Source organism: Kockiozyma suomiensis, assembly GCF_038497685.1.
Source record: "Kockiozyma suomiensis strain NRRL Y-17356 unplaced genomic scaffold V2V93scaffold_6, whole genome shotgun sequence".
Lineage (NCBI taxonomy): Eukaryota > Fungi > Ascomycota > Lipomycetes > Lipomycetales > Lipomycetaceae > Kockiozyma > Kockiozyma suomiensis.
The window spans coordinates 589435-615462 of record NW_027117669.1 but is presented as its reverse complement, the minus strand read 5'-3'; the positions used below and the strand labels follow the sequence as shown (position 1 = coordinate 615462).

Sequence of the window (26028 nt, the reverse complement as noted above, 5' to 3'; positions counted from 1 at the left end):
ACAACAATATTGATATTAAATGCTCAACGAGCAATCTCATTGATATGAACAACATTTCTATCAACTGTGCGATGTGAATCTTCCACTGACAAGCAGCATTTGCAGGACAAAGTACCAGCCGCACAAATTACACAACTACATTCCATCCACTTTCTGATAATTTTATTCACTAGTATTAGAAAACAAATTAACTGGGCCTAAGTAATCGCAATAGAGATGTCCAAACTCCGAAAACTCCAATCTGAATAAATAAAATATGCTTTAATCTTCTAGTCGGCAAATACTATTCTCCTGTACGGAACTCTATTGCCGCGCTCGCGTTTCATTGACCATATTTGCTCGCGACCTTCTTTTTTGATAGATAAATGTGTAGCTTTCAACGAACAACCAACTATTGTTACGAGTTTCATTGCAGAGTTGAATGAGTATACACAGGGCCCAGTGCCAAAGATATTGCTGTATAATGTGACGCCAGAGAGATGTAACTCTGCCAACTTCGGGGCAATCATTTTGAGATTTTCCAGCTCTTCAACTAACCATGCTGGTCTATTGTGATAATATGGTTTTCCTTTCTCTTTCAGCGGCTTGGCAACTCCGAGAGTTCTTGCACCGATCTTCAAGCTATGAAGAGCAGGGAAAATAGCAAAGTAAGATACATGAGCTCCGTAAAGCAATACACCTCCTCGACCTCGCAAGCCATTTTGTTCATAAGCTCCGCACTCGGCCACAAGATATCGCAAGTTTGGCATTGAATAGTCTAACTTACGCGTAAGCGTATGCACAAACTCACCAAATATTGAGAGATGTACAGTCAAGGATTCAAGCCTGCAGAAGCTTGTCGTTTGGAAATATCGAAAGGGTTTTTCATGACTCCAGCACCGTATAACGTCCAGTACTGAGCGGTCAATCGAAAGTTCTTTAAGGGATCCCAATCTGTCTTCTAAATCCGGGAATTTATCTAACAGTGGAATGTTCTCGTCAGCGTTGTGGAAGTGATACCGCTGGCCCGGCGTCATCGTCATTTGGATATCGAGCAAGACTCCTGCTGTTGAGTCCTCCATAGTTGCTCCAGTACCAATAAGTACTGCCTCGATATTCTTTGCCTTTACATTTTCCAGCACTCGAGCCAGGTATCCGTAAGTGCGAAATCCATGCATGTCACTGAAATCAAGTGTTCTGCTGCGCCGAGCCAAATCAACCTCAAAATAGCTATCCAGTAGCGATCGCCACTCCCGGCAGACCATTGATAATGTATATATATACGGATGCGGAATATATTCTAAGATCAAGCATATCAGCTCTGTGGGAAGCTTACCAAGGCTGGTGGGTTGCTCGAAGCGGTATATTCCGTTTGCAGCCGTCATCGTCGACGATACGGCCACCTTCGACACAGTCGTGACGGTTTTAGAGGACATTATTAGACCCACGACTTTTGCAGGTGTGTACGTAGTGCGATAGTGCGTAAAAAGAGTGGTCCTCCTTACTGCTTGACGTATTGGTTTCAGGCTGGTTAGTGATTTTGAGACGTTGTTTAATTAGTTCCAGATCGTGTGACGCGAGTTGGGAGTTTGGGAGTTTACCGCCGCTGGTCTGTGACGGACGAGTCACGCGTGACTCGATTCCTTCTTTGTCTATCTGTATAAGAATGATTCATTAAACAGAATTATACAGAAATGCTGCGAAAGAGCTGAGCTGGAGGTTAAGAAATGACCAAAAATCAGTGCCGGTTAATGAATAGTAGATGCAGACTCTGGTGGGGTGGGTATTTCCAAATCTGGTTAAAACGCGTGTCTATTTCCTTGAAAACTTTACATTCTTTAATCTGCCCTGAAAATGACCTTTTATAAGTGCTTGTATTATACAAATATGCAAATCATTGAACAAGAGAGGTACATTTCAAGTGAATGAGTTGGAGAGATCGCAGATTACTGCTTCGGTTTCTGGACTTTCAATTTTTTTGTAATTGATCGAATACAACTTTTGGCAGACAATACCTAAATCTCTCTTCTCTTTTGAGAAATGTTCATTAGGAAGGAAGATCATGCCTCGCTCGCGAGTTTAATTTTCTTTCGCCAAGCCTGTGCAGCCCATATCGAATACTATCAGTAGTGTTGTCTTGCACAGAACATATGCTTTTTACAGGCCTACTCGAATCGGCGGTTTGCGCGCTTGAATTCAGTATCCAATCGTCAGCTCTTTACTTGAGTTTTCTCTTGATTAACAATCAGGATATGGGCAACACATACTGTGCGTGTGCCGCTGAACGGAGTACGGTGTACAAGCAGGTATCACAATCATTAGTACTGCCACACCGAGCTTTGTAAGCTTCGTCCTTTATCGCGGTAAGCAGATTAGTGCCGGGCGCTAAAGTGATGCCTACAATGCCCTACTCCGTAACGATGTACTCACACGTAGCCAAATGTACCAATGCACTCCGTTCCCCGTACGGAGTAGATCTACAAGAAATGTGGGTGGTGCGGAGTAGATGATACGGAGTGTATGATTACAATCGGCTGAACACATCACCACGGATGAATGCGGTCTATAGTTTCGTTGAAAAACTTCTCCGAGTGATCCTTCTTTGTCGAATGGTCGATCTGTATGCAACGAGTAAGTAAAAGTCTGGCCCAGACACTCGACGTGGCAGAGAGAACTTACTATGTAGGCCGTGTTGTTGCTACTCTCTTCCAATGTAAGTGTGGCTTTGTCTAATCCAAAGGCACGGGCACCGGCATTTCCCATATCTGTCTGAACTAGGCTGTATAGCGATGCACGTTAGCTACTAGGTGATAGGCAGTGTCTTCTATGACTTACCCAGGGTGGATGCAGAGGGTAATCAGCCAGTCGTTCTCCATTCCCATCTTGACGACTAAGCAGTTTGCAAGAGCCTTGGAACTAGCATAGCTGGCATTGGGATAGGGGTACTTGGGCATGTCGTTCAAGCTGCCGCCGGCGGCGCTGATGAAAGCAAATCTCGCAGGGTGGGCTGCCTTGCGGAGCAGGGGGAGTGTCGCTTTGTACAGCAGCATGACTGAAATGGCGTTGACCATCAACACCTCTTCATACTCCTCCAGAGGCATGTCCTCGATAGTGTTCAGCTTGGCTATGCCAGCGCTGGAGATGACGACATCGATATGGTCAATTCCCTGGGCCTGGATATCCTTGACAGCATCGTAAGGGTCAGTCTTGGAGGCAGAGTCGATCTTGGTAATGATGACTCTGGTGTTCTCCCCGTGCGGGATGCTAAGAAGGCCTTGGGAGCCCTGAACGTTGCGCACGGCAGCTATGATGGTGTTGTTGGGCTGCGCGACGTAGTGATCCAGCATGCCACGACCAATTCCTTAGTCTATTAGCAGGCTTTTTCCATCTAGGAGTCGTATGTACATACCGCGGTTGGCTCCAGTGATGAGGTACGTTTTGCCCATTGCGAAGTTCCTTCTGTCGTTACTGCTACTCTTGCGTTGCTGTTTCTGTCGTGGGTGCTTCTGCTTTGGCGGCTTCTGCAGTTTCGGTAATTCTGTCGTTCTGTTATATCTCTTACTATCACCTATCAGGAAATCTCCTGCAAATTCCCAAGGAAAGTTGTATTTCTAAGCAGATAAGATTGGTAAGCGAGATATTTGGTTGCAGCTTACTTTTCTGCGCCTTTGTTTTAGATAGCTCCGAGTCAACTTTGAGCCGCACGCACAAAAAGTTTCTCAGCATCGTGTATATCATTTCGCTCAAGCAAAAGCATGCTGAGCGCCGTTTTCTCTAACAATAAACAGTATATTTGAACGTAAGAGGAAATTTCAATAGATGCGACAGTCTGTTGCGCGTTTTGCTCGTTTATTTACCTCGTCACTTGTTCGTCCGCAGCTGTCTTCCTGGAAAATGACGACCCCGGCTCCTTTGCTACCACCAGACACTATCGCAGTACAAGGACTTGCGCTGAATACTCTCAAAGCCGGTGCTGATACGTGGCACCGTCTGGATCGTCTTCAGCCAGTTACAATTGACTGCTATGTGCGCGCTCCGGTTGCCGTTGCAGGCATCTCGGATCTCGTATCGGAATCGGTGCACTACGGCACTCTTACAAAAGCAATCACCAAGACTGTCGAATCCAAACCCACCGAGCACGCAACTAAAGAACAAATAACAGGCCGTAATTTGGCTCATGAAATTGTCAAGTCGGCTTTTGATGTAGGGGCAGAGCATGTCACTGTTAAATTGTCGTTCCCAAAGAAGCTTCTTCGTGCCGATGCTGCCGGGTGGCAGGTTGCGCGGCGGCAGTATACGCCTTACGGCAGTCCTACAGTCTCTGAGGATGTCGATGAATTCGCCTTTATTGAAAATCTGAGGGTGTATACTATTATTGGTGTTAACCCTTGGGAGAGATTGGAGAAGCAGGAGATTGTGGTTGGTGTCGAACTGAGAAAGGCGGCTGCAGGTGAAGTTGACATCGTCGCCATCGCAGATGCCTTGGTAAAGGTATATTTTACCCTGTATCACATTACAAACTCGTTACTAACAATTTATTAATAAGGAAATTGAAGCATCGTCATTCTTGACAATCGAAGCTCTCGTCTCACAGCTCACGCGCTTTCTCTGCGTCGAGCGTGGCTACGAGTCCGCTACCGTCCGAGCACTCAAGCCTCGTGCTATAGCCTTTGCCACCGGTCCATCAGTCGAAATCACTCGCTCAAAACGATTTTACACCACAGAGGCATCTTCTTTCCGCGCGGAAAATGATGATTTGCATATTGCGTACCTTGGACTAGGAAGTAATCTCGGCGATAGCGCAGCGTTATTGTCGGCTGCACTCGAGGAGCTAGAGAAGAGGGATATCAAGGTGCTACGCACGTCGTCAATGTACGAGACTGCTCCAATGTACGTTGAAGACCAACCGCGATTCCTTAATGCAGTGTGTAAAGTCACGACGAAGCTCTCCCCGCACGAGCTTCTCAAAGCAGTGCAAGACGTTGAGAAAAACGCACTCGGTCGGGTGAAGTTGATAAATAAAGGTCCTCGGACGATTGACATCGATATTGAGCTTTACGATGATATTGTCATGCGTGACGGCGAGATCCTCTCGATTCCACACATTAGTATGCTTGAGCGTGAATTCGTTTTGCGACCACTTGTTGAAATTGCTCCAGAATACATACATCCCGTTACTATGAAGACTATCGCCGAGCATTTCAATCATCTATGTCCACAAACAACATTCATCTCTGAAATGTTTTCTGTCGTGCCGTTAAAGACGTTCCGCGGCACGACAAAGCAGATGCTATTTGACACAATTCATCACGCGCGTACGCATACGTACGTAATGGGTATACTGAACATCACGCCAGACTCATTTTCGGATGCAGGTGATAATCAATCTTCCGAGGCAATGATTCGCTCGGCAATGGAGTTCATTAAAGTTAATCCCGCTACAATAATCGATATTGGTGGACAGAGCACAAACCCGAAATCTGTTGACCCAGGTGCTGATGTTGAATGCGAGCGAATTGTGCCGGCTATAAAATTGCTGAGATCGCTGCCAGAGTTTGAGAATACGGTTATTTCAATAGACACTTTTTATGCGTCAGTTGCGAGAGCAGCGATTGAGGCAGGCGCTGATATAATTAACGACGTGTCAGCCGGAGCTCTTGATCCAGAGATGCTAGCCACGGCAGCTGAACTTGACGTGCCGGTGATTCTTATGCACATGCGAGGCACACCACAGACAATGACCAGCCTGACTAAGTATGATGATGACGATGTCGTCGAGGGAGTTGCGGCTGAACTTGCGAAGCGCGTGGCTGAAGCCGAAGCCGCCGGTGTGCGTAGATGGAATATGATTCTTGACCCTGGTTTGGGATTTGCTAAAAATCAGGAACAGAACCTGACTTTACTTCAAGAACTCCCATATTTATTACGCTCGCGACGCGCATTTGAGGGACTTCCATGGCTAGTTGGACCGAGTAGGAAGACATTCATTGGACGCATTACGGGTGCCGCCGAGCCCAAGGAGCGCGTGTATGGCACTGGAGCTGCGGTCGCTGCTTCAATTGTTGGTGGGGCCGAGATTGTACGAGTACATGATGTCAAGGAGATGACGGATGTTGTCAAGGTCATGGACTCGATATATCGGCGACCCGAGAACTTGCGCACTCGCAGGCCGCTGTAATCTAATTCTAGCTCTCAATTGTCAGTAAATATATACTTACTTGATACGGAGACTATATTTTTCGAAATAAATAATGCAAAGCTTAAAAAAGTAAAATAACACAATTAAGGTTTAAGCCGCGACCTTAAAAAAAAGGTTTTGATCTGATCATCAAACTTGTTTTGACGAGCCAGGCCAAGGCCGCGACGTCATGGCTGCAATACTATCCGAGTCAATTGTAGATCATTATCCAGATTACGTTGTCAGATATGGATATGATATGGCAAGCAGTTCCGGGGAAAGGCATTGGTCATAGCGAGATGAGGAAATAAAAATGGATCCTGCCACAACTGCAGGCTGCGCCATTAAATGTCCGCAAGTTGCATCTTTTTTTGTGTGTCTCTCTCTCTCTTACTTTATCGCATTTCCGTAACTGAACAGGGGCTGTCATGAGATTCCTATTTGGTATCTTATGTCTGGCATCGGCCGTTTGTGCAAAACATGTCATCTTTAGCTTGTGCGTCGTTTTTTCAATGTTATCAGCATATCTAACGGGATATTGACTCTAAGCTTATCATATAGCGGCGACTCGTATACCTCGACGGCATTCTCAGTCTTCTCGACTTTACCATCGGAAAGTAATCCGTTTGGAAACCCAACATTTAACATGACATACTCGACAAATGGTATAAACTGGATAAAGTACCTGGCTACCGAATACAATTCGTCAACATATGTAGTCTACAACCTTGCCGTCGCGGGGTCAACTATCGATAATAACATCACCAATTTCAGACCTAATTACCGCTCATTTGTCGAACAAGTTGAACAAACTTATCTTCCTTATCTATCGCCTAGCGGTGCGTACGTGCTGGAAGGCAGTGTAACATGGAATCCCGCAGAGACGACGACAACGGTCTGGTTCGGCATCAACGACATAGTCACTACTTACCAGGAGTACAACACTGCAGTGGCTAGAGTTAGCCTATATGCTCGCATGATGCAGTCGTACTGGTCAGCAGTAGAAACACTTTACAAATCCGGCATGAAAAATTTCATTATAATGACAGTCCCAGCAATTGACTACCAGTTAGCCTACTCAGATCAACAGCTCACCCTCTTACACGCCGCAATCACAGACTACAATGCCGTGTTAAAGAGCAGTGCCGAGTCATTTGCTGCCATGCATAGAGATGATACAAAGCTGGAGGTCGTGGATATGTACTTGGCAGTCTGGTACATTGTCGACAATTACAAATCCTTCGGATTCGAAGTCCAAAGAGCCTTTTGCGAGGCCTATGCGGATGGCGTCCCATTTCCTGACACCTGGTACGCAGACTGTGAGTATCCAGCCGATGATTACGTATATATCAACTCTGCCCACGTCACCACGGACGTCCACCGCCAATTTGCACAAATCATTGCTACCAAGCTGGAGGATATTGGCGTCCCTATTGGCGGTGACGCGGACAAAGCTAGAGAGTTTGCAAGTGAGATTTTCAATTCGTCAAGGAAAATTAAGAATCTGGAAGCGGCTGATAATTTTGAACTGTTCACGAGTGCGCAGGCTACTGCGAGTACTTCGTTGTTGACAGCGATGTCGATCCCGGTTGTCACCGTTAGCTTGTCAAAGCCGTACGGCATGGTTTATATCGGCTCTTAAAGCGCAATTTTTTTAAGAATTTGTTTCTCGGTGTTTGGTGGCTGGAAATTTAGACACGGTTTATTGTTTGGATACTACGCGTTGATGCATGAGGATATACTTACTATAACTACAATCAAAACAAACTATAACATTATTTATAAATCGAACGTAAAACTCCCACCCCACTATAATATACAATACAAAGAAAAAGGAAAAAGAAGAAAAGAAAAGGGGCAAAAGAAATACAATATGATACATCAACATCTAGGGAAATACACTAAACGGCACAACGTCAAACACCCACTGCAACCAAGGCCGCCACTCCTCACCAGCCAAATAAAGCCGACAAATTGCCACAACATCAGCGTGTACACGCTCTTCCTGCCACCATGCCCCAAGTAACGAAACAACAGCCAGAAAATGCACAAATATTATTAGTGCAATAGTTTCTCGACCGCGTAGCCGTAAATGGAATTCCTCAGAAAGTAAAAAAGGCCAGGTAAAGACATATTTCCGCAGCTCGGCCGGACGTGAATGGCGAAATGCTGTTACTAGTTGAGCTAGTAAGTGGATGGCAGGAATATAGCACTCAAGTTCAGCTTGATTACCAGCGTACAGCTTAGTCGTAAAGGCAAGTAATTGCGCTAATGCAGGCTGATCCTGAGTACCACCGGGTGAGGAATTAGCTAGCGAACCAAAATCAATTCCAAATAATGAATCAAGATCAAAACCAGTCTGCATGGTTTGCATCTCATGCACAACCGTCCTGATTCCCAATAAAATAGGTAACCAGCGATCAATAGAGATAATGACAAAATCAGACGCATCCTCGATCTCCACAAGCTGATCTGATCGAGGCTCTTTCAAGTTCCCACTCTCGTCGCGCTCTTTGAACGCAAATGACTGAATAGCAATTAAACTACCAGCGACAGTCATTGCCTCGAGGTTTCCTGGGCCTCTCGGCCCCATGATCGCTTTTCGAAACGTCTCGAGCGCTCGCTGTCGATACCAGATTTCTGCGCGCTCGAAATACAAATTTCGCTCTTTCTCGGCCGCAAGATCCGCAGGCACGAGCTCGAGTGTCGTCTGTTCACGTGCCCGTTCTTGTAAAAACCGCATGTGGGTAGACGCGATTGTCAAAATTGCATACATGAGAAACTCGTGACCGAAAGCCATTCGCGGGATCTGGATCAACCAGAGGTCGCCATCGGTTTTGTCTGTAAAAGTCGGTGCAGTAACAGTGAGAAAATGGTGCAGCAGTTCAAGTTGAGCCATATGTAGCTTCGAAAACTCGGCGTCGGCAAGGTTGTTTTGCTGCTCAACGGCTGAGCGAGAGGTTGCCTGCGACGACAGCAGTTTAGACGCGGATGTCTGCGAAGACGCGTATACGGATGCCGGTGACTCTGGCGTTGTCGAACCAGGTGAGCCAGATCCCGGCTCAGAGGTGCGTTGTCGCTGTCGGTTCGACTCGTCAGGCACAGAAGATGCAGGTTCAGAAAATTGGAGGTAGTCGCAGTTGACGCCGTGCTTGATGCAGTTGAAGCACTGCGGCTTCTCTTCGTCGCATTTTATCCGTCGTCGCTTGCAATTACCACATCCCTTTCGCGACTTTACGTGTGACTTTCTAGGGCGAATAAATCGTCCAGTAGGCGTCTCGACAGATAATGGCGGGAAGTGCCGTTGTTGCTGTTGATGCTGCTGTTGATTATGTTGCTGCTGCTGGTACATTTGCGAGACATGCCCCGAATGCGCGGCGCCATTATTTAGCAATGCAGCAACAGGACTTGCCTGATGCTGAGGCTGCATAGGAAACATGTCCCGAGATGAGTTCGGGGCCGACATGTTGCTGGCTTTGATGGTCGTCGACTGACTACCTAGTGCATATATGGCTTGGCTGACTATTAACTGTTTGATGCCGAATGTCCGGGTAAGTGGGTCGACAGGCCGGCTGAAAGACTATCTCGAAACCGCGAATGTTTTTTTTTGCATTAAATGCTCTGGTGGCTACCGGTTTCTGAACTGATCAAAATTGTTTGAAGCATAATCTCATTGACGCTCTAGTGAGCGTATTGTACACGTCCGTGTAACCACAATTACAAATACAGATATAAATCCTAACTATACACAATCCATACAGACTAAAATTACAACTCAATAACTTTCCAACAACCCTAGCGCAGAAAAATCAGGCGTGCCAGTAGTTGCTGAGCAATTGAAAGTTCGTTTATACGCTTTTTCAGGTAAGATTTTTGCTGAAAGACCTCGTTCGTATGACCATTGTGTTGCTTCAACGGTCTCGGTCTTCCATGTCCAATACATAAATCCCCATCCGCCGTTACTTTCAAAAGCAGTCATCTGAGCCTCGGCGCTCATAAGAAGATACGTTTTATACGCGTCGTCGTAGTCTTCGGGTGCGACATTCGTGTTGTTGCAGTAGCAGTTTGGTGTCGTGGGACAAGACGGAGTGAGAACTTGTGAGCTCACGTCCGTCACGTTCATGTTGCCTTCCCAGCGTGAGCCTACGCCCACATTGTTGAGGTACTTGAGACAATCTGTATCAGCCTGAGACCATTCACCGACAAATGTCGGTCCATGGCCTGTAGCCGTGCTGGTTGATATTTGCATCGAGGTGCTCCACTAATATGTGCAGAAGTGTCAGTACAAATTCAGCTTATATGCAGAAGAGAGTTTTTTTTTCTAAATAAAAAGGAACTTACAGAATTGCAGATATAATTGATCTTGGCAGAGTGAGTCATGGCAATCAGGGCCGAGTCAAAAATCAGATACTGATGTACATCCAGCACCATATTCGGAAAAGAGCTTTCAGGAAATACGCTTTTCCACGACGCAACACCTCGAAATCCATCACCAAAGACGATATAATTCTCATATCCGCCATCACGTACGACGCTGTAGGCCTGCTTGGTCCAGTCAATAACGGTAGTCGCGTTCAGTTGCATCATATTTGGTTCATTGACGAGACCATAGACAGTTACAATGTTTTTATAACGCTCTTGGGCAAAGAATTTTGATAATTTAGCGTGCATTTCAAGTGTGAGTTTGCCATACTCAGCTCCTTGAGTTCCGTTAAGCCAATCCACAGCACCCTGGCGACCGGAATGATTCCATCCGTTGGCATTACCAGGCACAGAGTGTAAATCAACATTGACGCGTAAGCCATACTTGCGCGCCCATTCTATGCCGCGCAGTAGATATCTCCAGCTGACTTTCTCAAGATAAGGATCGTCATCAAGGTTATTGATTGCCCAGTAGGGATACGGAATTCGCACATGATCGAGACCCGCGTCAACAATGTCTGCGAAAGTGGACTCGGTTATAAAGGTTGCGTAATGTTTCTCAATGACAGACTGTAAATCGTCACCGAGCTTAGCAGAAAGAGTGTACTCGTCGATTACGCCCGAGCCAATGGGATAAGCGTCAAAGAACGAAGGTGTGATGAAGGGCTCAATGATGAGCCATCCGCCAATGTTGACGCCACGCATCGGACGAGAGTTATAGTCAAATTTTTCATTGAGTGCAGGCACATTGCTGTTTGGAGCAGCAGAGTCATCCCAGGTCATGTTGAGCCCCATGATTGGCAAGCCTCCGACTGTGTCGTTGGTGAAGGTGGTATTGAAGTCAGTGGTATCATACCAGGTAGCAACGTCAAGCACGGTACCGACTGCCCACGACGGCGTACTGTCGTCGCTGTTGCCGCCACCGCCAGATCCGGTGGATTCTGGATCGGAGCCAGAAGAGGTTTCAGAGGGCGAGGAACCGGACGATGAGGTAGAGTTGTCGCTAGATGCTAATTTGGGTTTGATTATGAGGATACCGACAGGTACGAGCACGGCTGCAAGCGCAATGAGCAGTGCGGCTATGACAACAATTGCGATATTACGCTTTTTGGAGAAGAAGCCAGACGTTTGTCTCTTTTCACTTATACCCAGCGCGATGTCGGAATTTTGGCTACCGGCGCCATAGTATGCTCCAGACCGTTGCTGCTGCTGACGTCTATGTTGTTGTTGTCGTTGTTGTTGTTGTTGTCTTTGTTGCAGCTGCTGTAGTGGTGGTTGTTGTTGCCGGTATTGAGATTGCTGCGGCAGCGGCGACTGAGGCTGCTGCTGTTGAGAGCTTTGCGAATACTGAGAGAACTGCGCCGAAGATACGCGCTGCTGTGCGCGTAGACGCGCATATTGCTGAACAGCAGGATGAGCGGTATACGATCTGTCGCGGGAAGCGTAGGGATCGTTATCTGTGGAGAAGGCATGGTAGTAGTGACTGTTTTCAAGGTCGTCGTAGTCGTAGTCGTCGTCGTAGGGCGTCTGATGCGAGAGAGGATTGTAGGCAGGCTCGTCACTTACAGCGCGGAGAGGGGCGACGGAGGAGATAGAGTCAGAGTTGGCGGAGAGAGGGTCAGAGAGAGATGGCGAGGCGCTGATTGGCATGGCGCGGACTGAAGTCTCTAAAAAGAGACAGAGAAGAGGCGGGAGAGGTAGCAGAGGTAAGAGAGGTAGGAGAAGAAGAAGAGGAACCGTATAGGAAGGGGAGAGTGTCGGAGAGCGCGATGGAGAAGAGAAGGGATGGAGAAAATACAAAGAGAAGACCTTTCCAAATTCAGACTGACTCTAGCCGCATCGGGCCCGGGATTGTCTCGGCTAAGCATCTGCCCCTGACCGCCATGCTCGGCTCTATCTTGGATGCGTACCTCGTCTGCTTCTATTTCTCTGTTTCTCTAATTTATCTATAATTCTTATTTAAACCATTTTGGAGGTGAGGCTGTATCATGAGTACTATAATACTTACTCGCTCAGCCGCTGCTCACTGTGTCCCACTGTGTGATTGCACAGCCAGCGCCTTGTCTCGCTTGACGGCAGCGCACGGCCACCATTCTGTGCGGAGGCTGTGCGGCGTCTGCCAAATCGAGCATTACCAAAATAGGACATTAAACTCACTCGCGCTATATTTCCATCATTACGATCCTCGCTATCATCACTGTTACCATATTACTGATCCTCACTATTGCACGCCGCCGCCACCGCCGCCCCCAGTAACGGCCCATCCGCCACACTTGCAAGAACAAGCCGTCGGTTCCATCGTCTCCCCAGCAACCCCACAAATTCCTGCACTCTTCCCCGAAATCCAGCGTACTTCTCCATCACCGCACCATTCACCGCAACAACAACCTCCTCGCTCGCTCCCGGCGTCACCGGCGGCAGCACACTCACCGTAAGAGCAACAAGTGCAGCCGCAATAATCGCCGCCGCTCGGCACGATACCGCGCTAAATATCGACTGCATCAAACGCACGTCTGCGAGTGTCACCGGCGCCCGCACTTCCTTGTCCTTGCTGCTATGCTTCGCCAGTAGCTGCTGTCGCGCAAATGCGACGTCCAGCTCGCCCTCAACGGCAGACATTGTCTGCGCATCCAGCCCGTACATCTGTTCCAATCCGCGCGGAACCAACCTGCCCTTGAAAACTCTGTCTTTGACAATCCGTCTAGCGATCTCTGGCATATACCTTCCAGAGCACATCATCTCAAACGGCTGAAACCCAGGAATCTCGTTCTCGGCGTCAATCTCCTCGTCCCAGCGCGTACGAGGTAATATGCCGCCGCCAAATAGCGATAACTCAGTATTGAGAATACAGTCCGTACTTCGCTCCACTTCACGCGGGTTACATCTAGCCAGTCGTTCCTCGTCAAGAATCGACGTCGGAACAATTACTGACGCATTCACACCAGTGCCAACAATCAACCCGATCTTTGTCCTTCGCACATCAACTTGCAGCTGTGAGAGCAAAACTGCGACAGAGTCATTAACTACTGCTCTCAGTGATACTTTGATACCAACGTCACTGCAGCTTTTTTCAAAGATGGATTTCAGATCCCAGCCTATTATATCCTGGCAAATTGTCGCAAAACCTTTACCCATGTTTAGAATCTTTCCTGTATTTATCGATCGTCCTCTAGAAGACACAAGATTAAAAAGTTAGGTAAGAGTCAGTAAGTATAAGTAAAAAATTTACATACTCTAAAGGAAAACTCCAAGTAAGGCCCACTGGCACAGCGACTTCTTCGCTAGTCCACCCATTCATCTCCGCCACAAACAGCACACTCTGCAATTGGTTTGCCATCCACAAAAAGAAGCTTCGTCCATCAAGATTCTTAATTGCTGTGTCAAGCGGATCTGCAGTTTGGTAGAGTATCTCACGAGTACTTGTCGTGTCGGAGGTGGCCGCTGCAAATCGCACTATTGCGATCCGCAGCGTCGAGCCCCCGACGTCGACAGCAGCAAATGTGCCTTGCTCACGACCTGTAGGTAAATAATAAAGATAGGCAGGTATCATTGTCATCGACAAGTACGAGGCCAAGGCGTGGGCTGGGTTTGAAGAAGCTGCGGCGATAGGCGATACATTGTGCAAGGCGTTTCCCATTGATTCTGCGAGTTTTGTCACCAACGCGTCGAGTGAGTGCGATGATATAGACTGGGTAAGTATCTCGAGATCATGCTGATCGCTGTCGGAAACTGGATTCGGCACCATGACGCTGTATATGTGCGTTGTGCGTATGAGGGTATATAACAAAGTATTGTTTGAGAAGACAACGGTTGGGAGAAACCACGAGATTTAGTTTGAGCTGTTGGCAGTGTTTACATCCTACTTCTTGAAGCTATTACCACCCTTTTAACAATCAATGAGCTAGCATTATATCCTTTCATTAAAATAAAAAAGGAAAAAAAGCACTCATTATAATATACAGTTTCCGAATCTCTCAGGTAAATACAAGCGTTATACTAGTGGCTCCAGTGCAGCTTGTTTTCTAGCTTAGTCACCCGTTATCATATTTGATTAGCGCTACCGGACCACCCCACCCCCCAACGCTCATAATCAGAACATCCGTTTATGGGCAGGCTCTCATCTAACAAGGGTCTACAATTCCTTGATTTCAAGTGTCATCGTGGATGCCAACAGCCTAAGAGCAAGGTATACTCGTCATCGTCGTCGTCGTCGTCGCCAGCAGCACTACCGAGCCATATCCTCATCCACCACCCTACTCCGCTCGCAGCGTTGTTTCGAGATGACAGTCGATGAAGGCTGCCTGCGGCCTGAAATAGGGGGCTGTCGGCTGCTTGAGTTGCCGTTTGAAATCCTTGCTCATATTTTATCTAAAGTCGACGGACGGACGCTGATTGCCGTGGCTGCCACTTGTCGTCGTCTGCATTCGCTGCTTTTCGACCGCGACGATATCTGGCGCTCCGCAATATCGCCAATAATTCGTCCGTCGATTCCTACTTCATCACCAATGACTTGTGCACCATACAAGTCCTATCGAGATTTATTCACTCAGCTGCTTCCTTTTACATGGTTCGATCCGGGTATCTGGCACGGTAACCGTGACCTGCACGGCTCGATATACGTGTCGCGATATAACCCACAGTCAGGACACCTCGAATCACACGAGTTATTTTGCGTTTACGACAGACAAGACGATGCTCCTCAGACAGAATGGTCTATCAACCCGTCAGTCGTCATTCAAAACTTCAGTCCTCGCATCGAGAAATCACAGGCTGCGATACTAAAGTTCACGCCTGCTACACAGTACGATAAAAACCACGAGGTACCACAGCCGTTAAGTCCTCGAGGCATGGCGACAAGCTTTATGCATGCAGTTTCAATTTCACCCGAGCGCGTTGTATATCCGCAAATGAACTTATGGCCTCCATTACACATCCCCGCCGCCGAACGCACACGAAACGACAGTCCGACAGGGTTTCGAGGGCAGATCGTCAAGCGAAGCGACAGCAAGAACCTATTCCGTCTACGACGATGGATATCATTTGTTCATGCTGATGCCTTCGGAGTTATCATGGGCGAGCGCGTGGAGACAATCGCGCGTGTGTTGCCAGAGTTGTACACACCCAGCGCAGAATATCCACTTCGCGGGATCTGGATCGGCGACTATGAATCGCACGGCGGCGAATTTATACTATTTCACCAACCTCAACAAGATAAAAACCGACTAGAAGCAATAAAACTGACAGGAGATCCGAATGTCCCGAGGGGAGAGTTTACATTTGTGGTTGACGATTTATCTCACGTCGAGCGAGTAGCTACCGAGACTGAGTGGCCGGGAGCACGAATAGTCGCTGCGCAAGGACATACAGCTGCTCTAAATTTTATGAATAGCACGTTTTCACCGACGCAGTTGATTATCATAAATGAGAATATGGTAGCACATTACTGGATTAATTTATATCGTATAAAGGTGTATCGAAGAGTTGATGTAGCGGATCTGCTCGCTGGTGGGAATGGAGCTATGTAGATTGCTAGATGTTATTTTGTTAAACTATAAGCCATACAGTTTTGTATATGGATCTTTTTCAGAAAAGTGGTATAGAGATGTACTGTGAGTGCAGTGAGATGTGTATGATTTGTCTGATCTACCTGATCTGCTTCAGCTATCTTCACAGACAGTACATAATATTTATGGTTCAAATATATAAATATGCACATTTTTCTAGCATTATACTATATAAATACAATCTGCAAACACATGCACAAAAGCAAGCACAAACAAGAAAACAGGTTATGAGCAATTAATCTTCCTGTGGGATCGGACTTTCGGACTTCAGGACTAGGCTCAAATAATCCGGGGTATTTTCTTAGTAGGCTCATTTCTCCGCTTTTTTGTCACTGCCTCCGAATTGATCTAGTCAGAAGAGTCTCTCATTTTCTTATCTTGTTCTGTTCTTATGCTGGATCCTCATGTAATCTGCTCGGCAGTCGTTGACTCTGCTGTTAAGATTAGTCGCTATTCTGTATCGCTGGGTTAGGATCTACGTATATCGCATTTAAATATTCTGAACGAACTGCCTGCACAGTCAGTAGTGTACTTTTCACCAGCATAGTTGCCAGAGTTTCCTTGAATCTATCTTTTTTTTCATCTCTTGCCTCTTTTTTGCTTTCAGGGGACAGGGGCGCTAAACAATTATCTGAGTCCGTACTGTTTGTTGTCATTGCGAGGAGGAGATTGTATTCTAGATGACTATCCAGAATCACTGCCGCCTGCTGACTCTCCCCACCGAACTGCTCGTTGTTATCTTTTCACTTTTGGACAGTACCTCTCTAATCGCTCTCTCAACAACCTGCATTAGTTTGTACTCGTTTCTCACAGATCGCGACGAAATCTGGCGCTCGCAGGTAGAGCACTTGCTCCGCCCATCGATTCCTCACATGCTGCCCATCACCTGCGAACCATACAGATCTTACCGCGAACTATGCCTTAAACTTCTTCCGTTTTCATGGGTTGTACCTGGCATTTGGCATGGCTGCCGCGATCACCAAGGATCAATCTACTTTTCACGATACAGCTCCAAGACAGGTCATATCGAAGTCCACGAACTATTTTGCATGTTCAATCCTCCAAACGACGCCCTCGCATCTGCATGGTCGCAAAATCCAGCCGTCGTGATTCAGAAATTTTCACCAAAATTAGATCGCTCACGCGATCCGGTGCTAAAGTTCTCGCCCGCTACGCGGTACAATGCCAACGACGAGATCCCAATGTCACGCGATATACGCGGAAAATTGACAATTTTTCGGCAAGCTGAGGTCATCGAATTTCAGGGCGACGATTCTGAGTCTACGCTTGCTCTCTGGCCACCGCTGTGTATTCCAGCTATCGAGCGCACTGAAATGGCTCAATTCAAGCGTGGCAATAGCAAGAATGTAATTCAATTGCGACAAATATGGCAATGGTCAATGATGAGCACTCTCGAGACTTACGAAACAGTCTCGCGACTTTTACCAGATCTTTATACACCGGATTTTGAGCGTCCGCTGCGTGGACTCTGGGTTGGTGATTATGAATTGCATGGCGGGGAATTTATATTGTTTCATCAGCCTGCTGAAAATAGTAACCGGCTCGAGGCTATAAAACTTACTGGGGATCCGAATGTACCGAGAGGAGAGTCTTCGTTCATAGTTGATGACTTGTCGCATTGCGAGCGAATATCAACTGAGACGGAGTGGTTTGGAGCACCCGTCGTCAAGGCAAAGGGACAAATTGCACAGGTTAATTTCATAAATCATCAGTTCACGCCGGCGGAGTTGATTATTATTAGTAAAGACAGGGTGGCTCTTTACTGGATTGATTTAAATCAGATTAATATATATGTTAGGGTTCAAGTAGATGAGTTGCTGGCTGGCGAGAAAGGGATAAGGTAAATTAGATTTGATTTAGTTTTGGGGTATACATAATAATAAACAGATAAATAGCTATGACGACGATGATCGAGGAAAGATTCAGTATTTGAGACTTGAATAATGGCAATATGGAGTAGAAATGTGAAATGTAGCTTGGTAAGAAAAACAGGCGAGCACAGGACAGAACTCAAGGAAAATCCTGCTGCATCAATATCATTTATCGTGAACGATTTGTCAAAAAGCTGCTGCACCGATTTGGAATATCTTACTCCCAAGCAATATGACTACGCCAAGGGCAGCGAAATCTTGATGTGACGATCAAAGTCTATTTATCGAATTGCTGATGGCCAAAGAGAGCAAAACATTGTGATCTGTTTGTTTGAATTTTGATATATATATATATATATACATATACATTTTTATTTCGTTTCGGTTTCAGGACCGCATATATCTCGTTGAAGTACATCCTTCAGCTTATTCTTGTCGTTCTTTGTAATCGATTCAGACAACTGAGGATACCGAACACCGAGCGCAAGTACCTCAGCCTCAAGTCCCATCTTCACGTCCGCTATTGATAAGAACACTTTATTCTCCGTGCTATTGAATGAACCCAGACGGATAGTGACTTTGCTCCAGAAATTGTAGATTCGCGGATGATGATTCTCTAGTGATGAGTAGAATCCCAGTTTCGTCATAAATAAGAAAGCCTCCTCAAAATTTTTAAATGAAAATACTTTTTCTAGTATTTGTACATCACTACCTGTATCTTCTGTAGTAGATGATACCGCGCTAGGTCTATCTTTCGGGGTATCCGACGACACGAGTTTCCAGCCATACTTGTCAATTATCCCTTCTATGTCCTGATCCCGGGCTTTAATCGTCCCCGGTTTTTTCGTATCTACTTCTGCAGCAAGTTGTGCTGTATCTATTTGGATCCCTGATAGTTTCGCACGCAACTTCTCATAATCAATTACCAGTTTTGGCTTTGGTGGTTGTGTTGATCTTTTGCGTGCAGTCGGGTGACCGTCTGATGGCTCCCATACCGTAGGTGAGGAGTATAGTGTAGATGATAAACTGAGTTGGCGCGTCTGAAAAATAAGATTAGACGGATTTATACTTCTCAACTGAAGTAGTCTGCGTCCACCTGATGACATTGGCTTTGTTGCTTGTATAAATCTAGATGTTCCCGGCGCGGAATTGGTGTAAGCAAACCTAAAAAGGAACGTTTAGACGCAATATACGACTACAGCGAAACACCAAGATTGTACAAAACGTGCTTTTTCACAGAAATAATCCTATATATCTTATGTGCATGGCAGAAATAAACAGTCATATTATTATTATCCCAAACTCTAAACTCCACGCCAAAGACAAATGAAAGAACTGCCAAATTTAAGCCAAACCCAGTCTGTAAAACATACAGAATCGTCTAGTATACAACAAATTAATAAAGGACATAAAATTCAATCTCAGCCCATCTTTAATGCAAAAACATTTTCCGCCAAATGGTCTAATAAGTTCTCGCTCCTTGATTCAGCAACATTATCAATCCTAGCTTTTAACGCCGGGTCAATCGCTGACAACTCAGCTGCCAAAGACGACGACTGCTCATCGACCTCCTTATAAATGTCGTTAATAACAAGTGCCATATTAACATCTGATTTGGAAATGAAATGCGCACCGCGCGGCTGTCGAGATTTTGAAGTCGTGTTCCCGTACGTTGTCAGTGATATCCAGACTGTCTTCTCTTCCCATTCGATTTTTGGAAAATGCTCAGATATACTCGCGCGCTGTAATATTCTTGCTAAAAACAGAAAACTATCCTGAAATCCTGCAAAAGAAAATTGGCGAACCAACACGCTGTTACCACCTTCTTCAGTTCCGGTTACGAGATCCCAATCGCGAAGTCGTTCGCGCATACTATCAGTCAAGACTTCTTTTGCCGGGTTAACTTTCCGAAAAGGTTCTGGATTTGTTTCGATGACCCAGTCTATAACTTCTGCGACATCTAAGCGAGATCGAAAGTCGTTGTCCATTAACTTTGCTGCTCGTTCCAGTCGATTCTGACGTCGGCGGTCGGATTCAAGAGGGAATAGTGCAGAGGTTGGCCAGAGGAGCTTCGATGGTGTTGTGCTTGATTTTTTCGATTTCTTGTTTAGCGCTGTCAATTGAGATGTCAAAAGACTTTTAGAGGAATAAGCGCAGCTCCGCTGAGCAATGAGCTGAGCAGCTCGACAACATGTTGGCCTCCATTTATTAGCATCAAAGACCTGTAAAGTAAGTGGCAATCTTTTCATAAGGAGATATAAGAGAAACGAAGTTGAGAACAAATGACTTTTTTTTGATTGAGAGAAGCTGGCTGTCCTGGTCGACGATGTTTACTTTGCGGGACTACGTAAATTGACGTAAATTGCCGGTGAGTGAAACTGCCGGCGACGAAAGCCGCAGGACTGCACGACTACTGCTTGTTAAATTTCGGCGTCTTTCACTCTTTGGCAATACGACTTCTTATCTCCAATTTCGATTACAATTATTATTTAAATTCTTAACTGTTATTTGATCTGCTATTTTTTCACTGTTGGACTGCAATCTGCAGTCGAATTCGCAATGTTTTCGAGTGCAATCAAGTCTTGTGAGTATTTATATACTGTGTTTACGTATATCATTATCTCGAGAATTACACTAACTTTTCGAACAAAAGTATCCTCAAATATATCGTCACATTATTCGATATCGCAGCCTGCTGTCTTCCAAGCTGGTCCCTGGTCTGTATTTGACGCTAAACGTCGAAATACCGGAAATCAAGTAAGCAAGCTTACCAGAGATGCGATATAATCTAGACTAATTTTTTCTTGCTGAAGGTTTCGGTTTTTACCTTTGACAAGCGAAAACTCGAGTCTCTTCTTTCTCGCTCTAGCGGCAGTTTTAGCTCGGCAACCCACCGCGATATAGAGGAAATCTGTGCAAGACTCCGTCAAGAAGCATCTTTCCTCGCCAAACTGCGTCACCCCGCAATCCTCGAACTAGTCGAACCCGTTGAAGAAGGCCGATCTTCAATATCATTTGTCACTGAGCGTGTGTCTGCATGTTTGACATCGGTGATTGAGCGGAAAGCTAGTGGTCGCACGGGATCTGATGATGAGGTTGATGAGATTGAAATTCAAAAGGGCTTGCTGCAATTAGCGAAAGGACTTGAGTTTTTGCATTTCAGCGCTGGAATTGTGCATTTGGGATTGGTTCCTAGTGCAATATTTGTGAATGCAAAGGTACTTTTTTATATTGATTTTTTAATCAACATTGGCCACGCTAATAACGACTTTAGAGCGATTGGAAACTATCTGGATTTGGCTTTGCTCAAGACTTTCGCACAAAGGAAGTAGGCGAATTCTTTGTGCCACAGCATGACCCGCGACTTCCTTTTTCAATGCAATTTAACTACGACTACGCTGCTCCCGAACTTGTACTCGACCACTTACTTGACCCTTCGAACGACATGTTTTCTCTAGGTTGCATAATCCACGCAGTATACTCGTCGCGTCCGCCACTCGATACGAAGCAAAATGCCGGAACTTACAAAAACACAATAACCCAAGCATTGAGGATTTCAAGGGACTCTAGATTTCCGACATATTTATACGAAGTTTTGCCACAGTTGCTGACCCGCCGACCGACAGAGCGAATGTCTTCTCGAGACTTTCAGAACTCAAAATACTTTGATAATATTCTCGTCAACACGATTAGATTTTTGGACGCCTTTCCCGCTAAAACGACTTCTGAGCGCCATGCGTTTATGCGCGGCTTGTCCAAAGTCCTGCGACAATTTCCCAATTCTGTTTTGCAAAAGAAAATTCTGCCAATTTTAGTGGACGAATTAGACAAAGATGAGTCGTTAATCGGACCAATTTTGACAAACGTTCTCGAAATTGGAAAGGATATGTCGCAATTAGGATTCTGTACTCGAATTTTACCTAGTCTCAAAACCATGCGCGATTCACCAACAGGACAGATTGTGCTTCTTGATAAAATCGCAATTATACAGTCAAAAGTCAATGGCCAGCAGTTTAAAGACGATATAATGCCGCTAATTTATCAAGCTTTAGCATCGCAGTCACCTTCAGTGCAAGAGAAAATGCTGTCTACCGTACCTTTGGTTTCCAAAACGTTAGATTTTCCAACAATCAAAAACGAGCTTTTTCCAAAAGTCGCGAACGTGTTCACTCACACAAGCAGTTTAGCCGTAAAAGTTTCATCTTTGGTTGCCTTGAAAGGATTGATTGGCTCTGGTCTTGACAAGTACTCAATTTCGGAAAAATTAGTACCATTATTGAAAGGTATGAAAACACGGGAGCCGACTGTGATTATGCAAGCTCTGCAAGTGTATATACCTATTGTTCCGGTTGTCGATGTCTCTGTACTGGCACTGGATGTGTTGCCTCATTTATGGGCGATGTCTGTGAGTCCATTGCTGAAGGTTGAGCAATTCAGACAGTTTATGGAATTGATTCGCCAAGCTGGAGATAGAGTTGAGAAAGAGCATGGTCGAAAATTGGCTGAATTGGATCCAAATCATGGAAGTAGGAATGGGGATATACTACAAAGTACAGGGGATGATGAAGCTGATTTTGAAGCTCTTGTGCTTGGACGGCAAACTGCAGCCCCGCCAACGAAACCAGCCAGTGGACCGGTGAATAGTAGACTAGCGCCGCAGGATAATGATGATTTTGATTGGAATGACGCTGAAGAGTCGCAGAAACTGAAAGTGAGACCGGCGGTGGCGGGACGGACTGTGTCGTCGTTTGCAAATGCACGGACTCAAAATGCTGGCTTGAAATTGTATCCAACGAAAACACCGATGAATGCACTTCGAGCACAGCAGCAACATCATCAACAACAACAGCAGCAACAACAACAGCAACAGCAGCCTCTATTTTCTTGGCAGCAACAACAGCGGAGCTCGGCGACGCTCACTCCAAAACTCGTGTCTCCTCCACCACCTCCAAAACCGAATCGCGTGCCGAGTATGAGTGAAAGTAATGTATGGGCCAACCCTTCTTCATCCTCAGCAGTGCGTTCATCATTTGGTTCGGTCGGATTGATCTCCAGTCCAGCATCATCATTATCATCACCATCATCGCCATCATCGTCACCATCAAACACTCTCACACAGGCATCTTTCATGCAAGCTTTGTCCCCCAGCATGTCATCTTCTACAACATTGACTCCTACATTAGCCACTGCGACCATAGTTGGTGGTCCCGAGGTGAGCAATCCTTGGACTTCCTCAGTATCCGCACCTACAGCGGGATCCAACCAACAACAGCAGCGGCAGCAATCTAACTTCCCGTCTCTGGCTCCACCGCCAGCTAATGGTAATAAAGGAAAAAGTCCAAATGGCTTTGGAATGCCGCAGCTGGTTCCTCAGAAACCGGGCGCGTCGCAGGGAAATGGCAGTGGGGGATATGCGAGTTTACTCTAATTCAGTTTTGCATGATATGATTCGAATAGATACAATTGGGCCGCAGGGAAATGGCAGTGGGGGATATGCGAGTTTTCTTTAATTCAGTTTTGCATGATATGATTCAAATAGATACAATTGGGCCCCAGAATTTAGTACGAAATTATTCACGGTATTATAAATGTAGATATATTTTTTCTTTGTTCGACTGCACAATGCGGAACGGAACTCAACAAGCTATGACAAAATACACAAACACACAAAATAATGAGCAATTAAATACAGAAATAATATTATAAACAGCGAATCAAAAGAAAAATATATATATAATAATAGCCCTCAAGCACACACACACACACACACAAATACAAAAAAAAAGAGACGACCAAAAACACAAAATGAATGACGAAATAAAAAAAAAATTTCTTTTGTATTAAATATAAAGGAACTCAGAATTTTTTAACAATCATGTTGAAGTTTAAACGACCACCATATCATAAATCACAAAAGCCTCGTATTCCATATCGACAATGGCAGAGTACTCTTGTAAGTTCTGATCTTCTTGCACAACCTTTCCCTTCTTATCCTTTGAAAAGGCATTTCCGGCGAGGTAGCCGTATTTTTGGGTAAGAGCAGCCTTTGCCTTTGTGATTGAGGCTGTAGGAGGCTTGACAAGTACGGAGATAAAGTCGGGTGGGAGACCGTAGCGAAGAACGGATTCGACAAAAACTCGAATTGACTTGAGATGTGTCCAGGCCATGAATGCGTCAGAGTAGGTAGCGCGAGCAAGACGAACAGTTTCACCCTACATTTGAATATTAGTACTGAATATGATGATTTGGAAAAAGAGAATTGAGAGATAGTATACGTACCCACACTCGTCGCTCCTGCTCAATAGCCTTATCCTTCTCTTTCTTCAGATCCTCGATGACACCATCAGTCCACTTGAACTCACGCGGGTACCATTTGTTTTCTCTGCACTTGTGCGTAAACTCTGGAACCGACTTGCGGAACAATGTCGGGTTGTAAAGCACAAATTCGTCGTCTGAGGCAATAGCCGAAGCCGAGCGAGGAACAACCATGGGCACAAGAGTCTCGTATTCTCTAATGAAAGTCTTGGTCTGCGACTTGGGGACAGCAACAAGAACAGTCTCGAGATACTCAGAGCCAATGACAAAGTTCTCTTTCTTGACGATATCCTGAAGAGAGCGAGTCGATAGAGCACCACTACAAGATCCATTTAGTTTTGCGAGTCATTATGAAAAAAAAAATTGAAGACAGTGTATACGCACGTCTGCTTCCGATCAACGGCAGCCAGATTGCTTTTGGCAATCATGTAGTTCGAGTAGACAGCTTTAAGGTCAGCATCAAGGGCAAAGATTTCTTTCGAGAGGAGGTCGACTAGTTCGGCGAGTGGCTTGTCGACCCGGTACTTTGCGGTGTTCCACTGAAATGACTTGATGTATGTTTCGGCGGGTTCTGTAAAGACAAAATAGAGAAGTAATTAGTCAACTGAAAGACAGGAGAATGCAATTGAGTTCGAACTAAGGGTAGACGCACTGTCTGAGACGGTCTTTGCTGCGTTGACTTCTTCCTTGGAATCGTACACGGCTTTCAAGACGTCAACGGTACGGTTCACGACAGCTTCAAACTGGCCATCGGCCTTTGCGAGCTCTTCGGACTGCTGAACGAGCTGGTCGAGAGTGCCAATTTTGAAGTGGGGGATGAGGAAGGGCGAGACGTCGTCTTTGGAGGGCAGACTGAGGGTTGCCGAGAGGTCCTTGACGAGGGCAGACTCGGGGTCGCCGCCAGCAGGAGCGACAGAGGAAGGAAGGGAGATAATGTAGTAGAGGGGTCCAGAAGGAGCGAGAAAGGACATGGTGAGGAGGAGTGGGTGGGTCGATGAGGAGAGGAGAGGATGGCTGCGTATCGGAGAGACGACTTGCGAAAGACGAGATAGAGCACAGAGAGATTAGATATAGGCCGGGTAATGCCCTGCCCAATCAAGGCGCAGAGCTAGCCTGATGCGTATGTATGATTTTTGTCAAGACCCATCGAATATTATTTTAATAGCGACTATTAACAGTCGATTGATATCGATACTTGTGTGCTCTTCAGAGAGAAGATGGTGTCTCCGATAGAAGCCCGCTTTGGCAAAACTCAGGTATCGCCGGCAGTCAGCACCCATCTCGCCGATGCCCGCGCTGCCACTGTCCTCACCACCGCAACCAACGAGGACGCATACACTGCTTTGACGCAGACGCTCATCGCAAACGCCCAAGATGCTCGCAGAGTTAAGATTGGAACAACGAACTGCATTACGGTGGGTCTGCGTGACCGCAGCGGCGTCATATCGCAGTCTATCGTAGAGGGTCGACTCGGTGGTAGTGGCGTTATGAACGGTTACGACAAGCCACGAGATGTGGCATTTGTCGCGACAGCGGTCGGTACTGGGGAGAATGCTTTGTTTGAGACGCAGCATGCACGTGCAGAGGTTGAGAAGGTGGCGGAGATCATACTCGAGAGCGTTGGGCAAGAGAGTGTGCAGTAGTAACAATGATCTTAATACCGGATGATTTTCCGAAA

The 26028-nt window shown here is 46.0% G+C and overlaps 13 protein-coding genes across 13 annotated transcripts; 5 read left to right on the top strand and 8 right to left on the bottom strand.

Moving 5' to 3' along the window:
- Positions 1-144: 144 nt before the first annotated feature.
- V2V93DRAFT_369009 (uncharacterized protein) lies at positions 145-1593 on the bottom strand. Its single transcript, XM_066909918.1, has one exon. It carries the CDS (start codon positions 1413-1415, stop codon positions 270-272), a length of 1146 nt encoding a protein of 381 aa, XP_066766202.1. The 5' UTR covers positions 1416-1593; the 3' UTR covers positions 145-269.
- Positions 1594-2522: 929 nt separating this feature from the next.
- Positions 2523-3425, bottom strand: V2V93DRAFT_358657 (NAD(P)-binding protein; the record flags this gene model as incomplete). Its single annotated transcript, XM_066908069.1, has 4 exons — positions 2523-2597; positions 2659-2758; positions 2815-3340; positions 3389-3425. The coding sequence occupies 4 exons, from the start codon at positions 3423-3425 to the stop codon at positions 2523-2525; spliced, it is 738 nt and encodes a 245-aa protein (XP_066766201.1).
- A 381-nt stretch (positions 3426-3806) lies between these two features.
- Positions 3807-6586, top strand: V2V93DRAFT_369003 (Dihydropteroate synthase-like protein). Its single transcript, XM_066909917.1, has 2 exons — positions 3807-4470; positions 4526-6586. The coding sequence occupies exons 1-2, from the start codon at positions 3874-3876 to the stop codon at positions 6155-6157; spliced, it is 2229 nt and encodes a 742-aa protein (XP_066766200.1). The 5' UTR covers positions 3807-3873; the 3' UTR covers positions 6158-6586.
- On the top strand, positions 6328-7935 carry V2V93DRAFT_369001 (uncharacterized protein). The gene is made up of 2 exons (XM_066909916.1): positions 6328-6653; positions 6719-7935. Exons 1-2 carry the CDS (start codon positions 6586-6588, stop codon positions 7797-7799), a joined length of 1149 nt encoding a protein of 382 aa, XP_066766199.1. The 5' UTR covers positions 6328-6585; the 3' UTR covers positions 7800-7935.
- V2V93DRAFT_368999 (uncharacterized protein) lies at positions 7889-9653 on the bottom strand. The gene has a single exon (XM_066909915.1). It carries the CDS (start codon positions 9621-9623, stop codon positions 8046-8048), a length of 1578 nt encoding a protein of 525 aa, XP_066766198.1. The 5' UTR covers positions 9624-9653; the 3' UTR covers positions 7889-8045.
- On the bottom strand, positions 9654-12386 carry V2V93DRAFT_368998 (glycoside hydrolase superfamily). The gene is made up of 2 exons (XM_066909914.1): positions 10499-12386; positions 9654-10418 (listed from the first exon to the last, which is right to left on the bottom strand). Exons 1-2 carry the CDS (start codon positions 12227-12229, stop codon positions 9933-9935), a joined length of 2217 nt encoding a protein of 738 aa, XP_066766197.1. The 5' UTR covers positions 12230-12386; the 3' UTR covers positions 9654-9932.
- A 372-nt stretch (positions 12387-12758) lies between these two features.
- Positions 12759-13808, bottom strand: V2V93DRAFT_368997 (uncharacterized protein). Its single transcript, XM_066909913.1, has one exon. It carries the CDS (start codon positions 13712-13714, stop codon positions 12788-12790), a length of 927 nt encoding a protein of 308 aa, XP_066766196.1. The 5' UTR covers positions 13715-13808; the 3' UTR covers positions 12759-12787.
- A 1051-nt stretch (positions 13809-14859) lies between these two features.
- Positions 14860-16104, top strand: V2V93DRAFT_358651 (uncharacterized protein; the record flags this gene model as incomplete). Its single annotated transcript, XM_066908068.1, has 1 exon — positions 14860-16104. One exon carries the CDS (start codon positions 14860-14862, stop codon positions 16102-16104), a length of 1245 nt encoding a protein of 414 aa, XP_066766195.1.
- Positions 16105-16823: 719 nt separating this feature from the next.
- V2V93DRAFT_380011 (uncharacterized protein) lies at positions 16824-18008 on the top strand (the record flags this gene model as incomplete). The annotated part of the gene is made up of 1 exon (XM_066912033.1): positions 16824-18008. One exon carries the CDS (start codon positions 16824-16826, stop codon positions 18006-18008), a length of 1185 nt encoding a protein of 394 aa, XP_066766194.1.
- Positions 18009-18013: 5 nt separating this feature from the next.
- Positions 18014-19287, bottom strand: V2V93DRAFT_368992 (uncharacterized protein). Its single transcript, XM_066909912.1, has one exon. The coding sequence runs from the start codon at positions 19139-19141 to the stop codon at positions 18407-18409; it is 735 nt and encodes a 244-aa protein (XP_066766193.1). The 5' UTR covers positions 19142-19287; the 3' UTR covers positions 18014-18406.
- On the bottom strand, positions 19288-20410 carry V2V93DRAFT_368991 (uncharacterized protein). The gene has a single exon (XM_066909911.1). The coding sequence runs from the start codon at positions 20282-20284 to the stop codon at positions 19457-19459; it is 828 nt and encodes a 275-aa protein (XP_066766192.1). The 5' UTR covers positions 20285-20410; the 3' UTR covers positions 19288-19456.
- V2V93DRAFT_334903 (kinase-like domain-containing protein) lies at positions 20296-23762 on the top strand. Its single transcript, XM_066907713.1, has 4 exons — positions 20296-20619; positions 20689-20792; positions 20849-21253; positions 21310-23762. Exons 1-4 carry the CDS (start codon positions 20595-20597, stop codon positions 23461-23463), a joined length of 2688 nt encoding a protein of 895 aa, XP_066766191.1. The 5' UTR covers positions 20296-20594; the 3' UTR covers positions 23464-23762.
- V2V93DRAFT_368988 (uncharacterized protein) lies at positions 23609-25570 on the bottom strand. The gene is made up of 4 exons (XM_066909910.1): positions 25003-25570; positions 24735-24921; positions 24315-24669; positions 23609-24247 (listed from the first exon to the last, which is right to left on the bottom strand). The coding sequence occupies exons 1-4, from the start codon at positions 25319-25321 to the stop codon at positions 23921-23923; spliced, it is 1188 nt and encodes a 395-aa protein (XP_066766190.1). The 5' UTR covers positions 25322-25570; the 3' UTR covers positions 23609-23920.
- Positions 25571-26028: the final 458 nt, after the last annotated feature.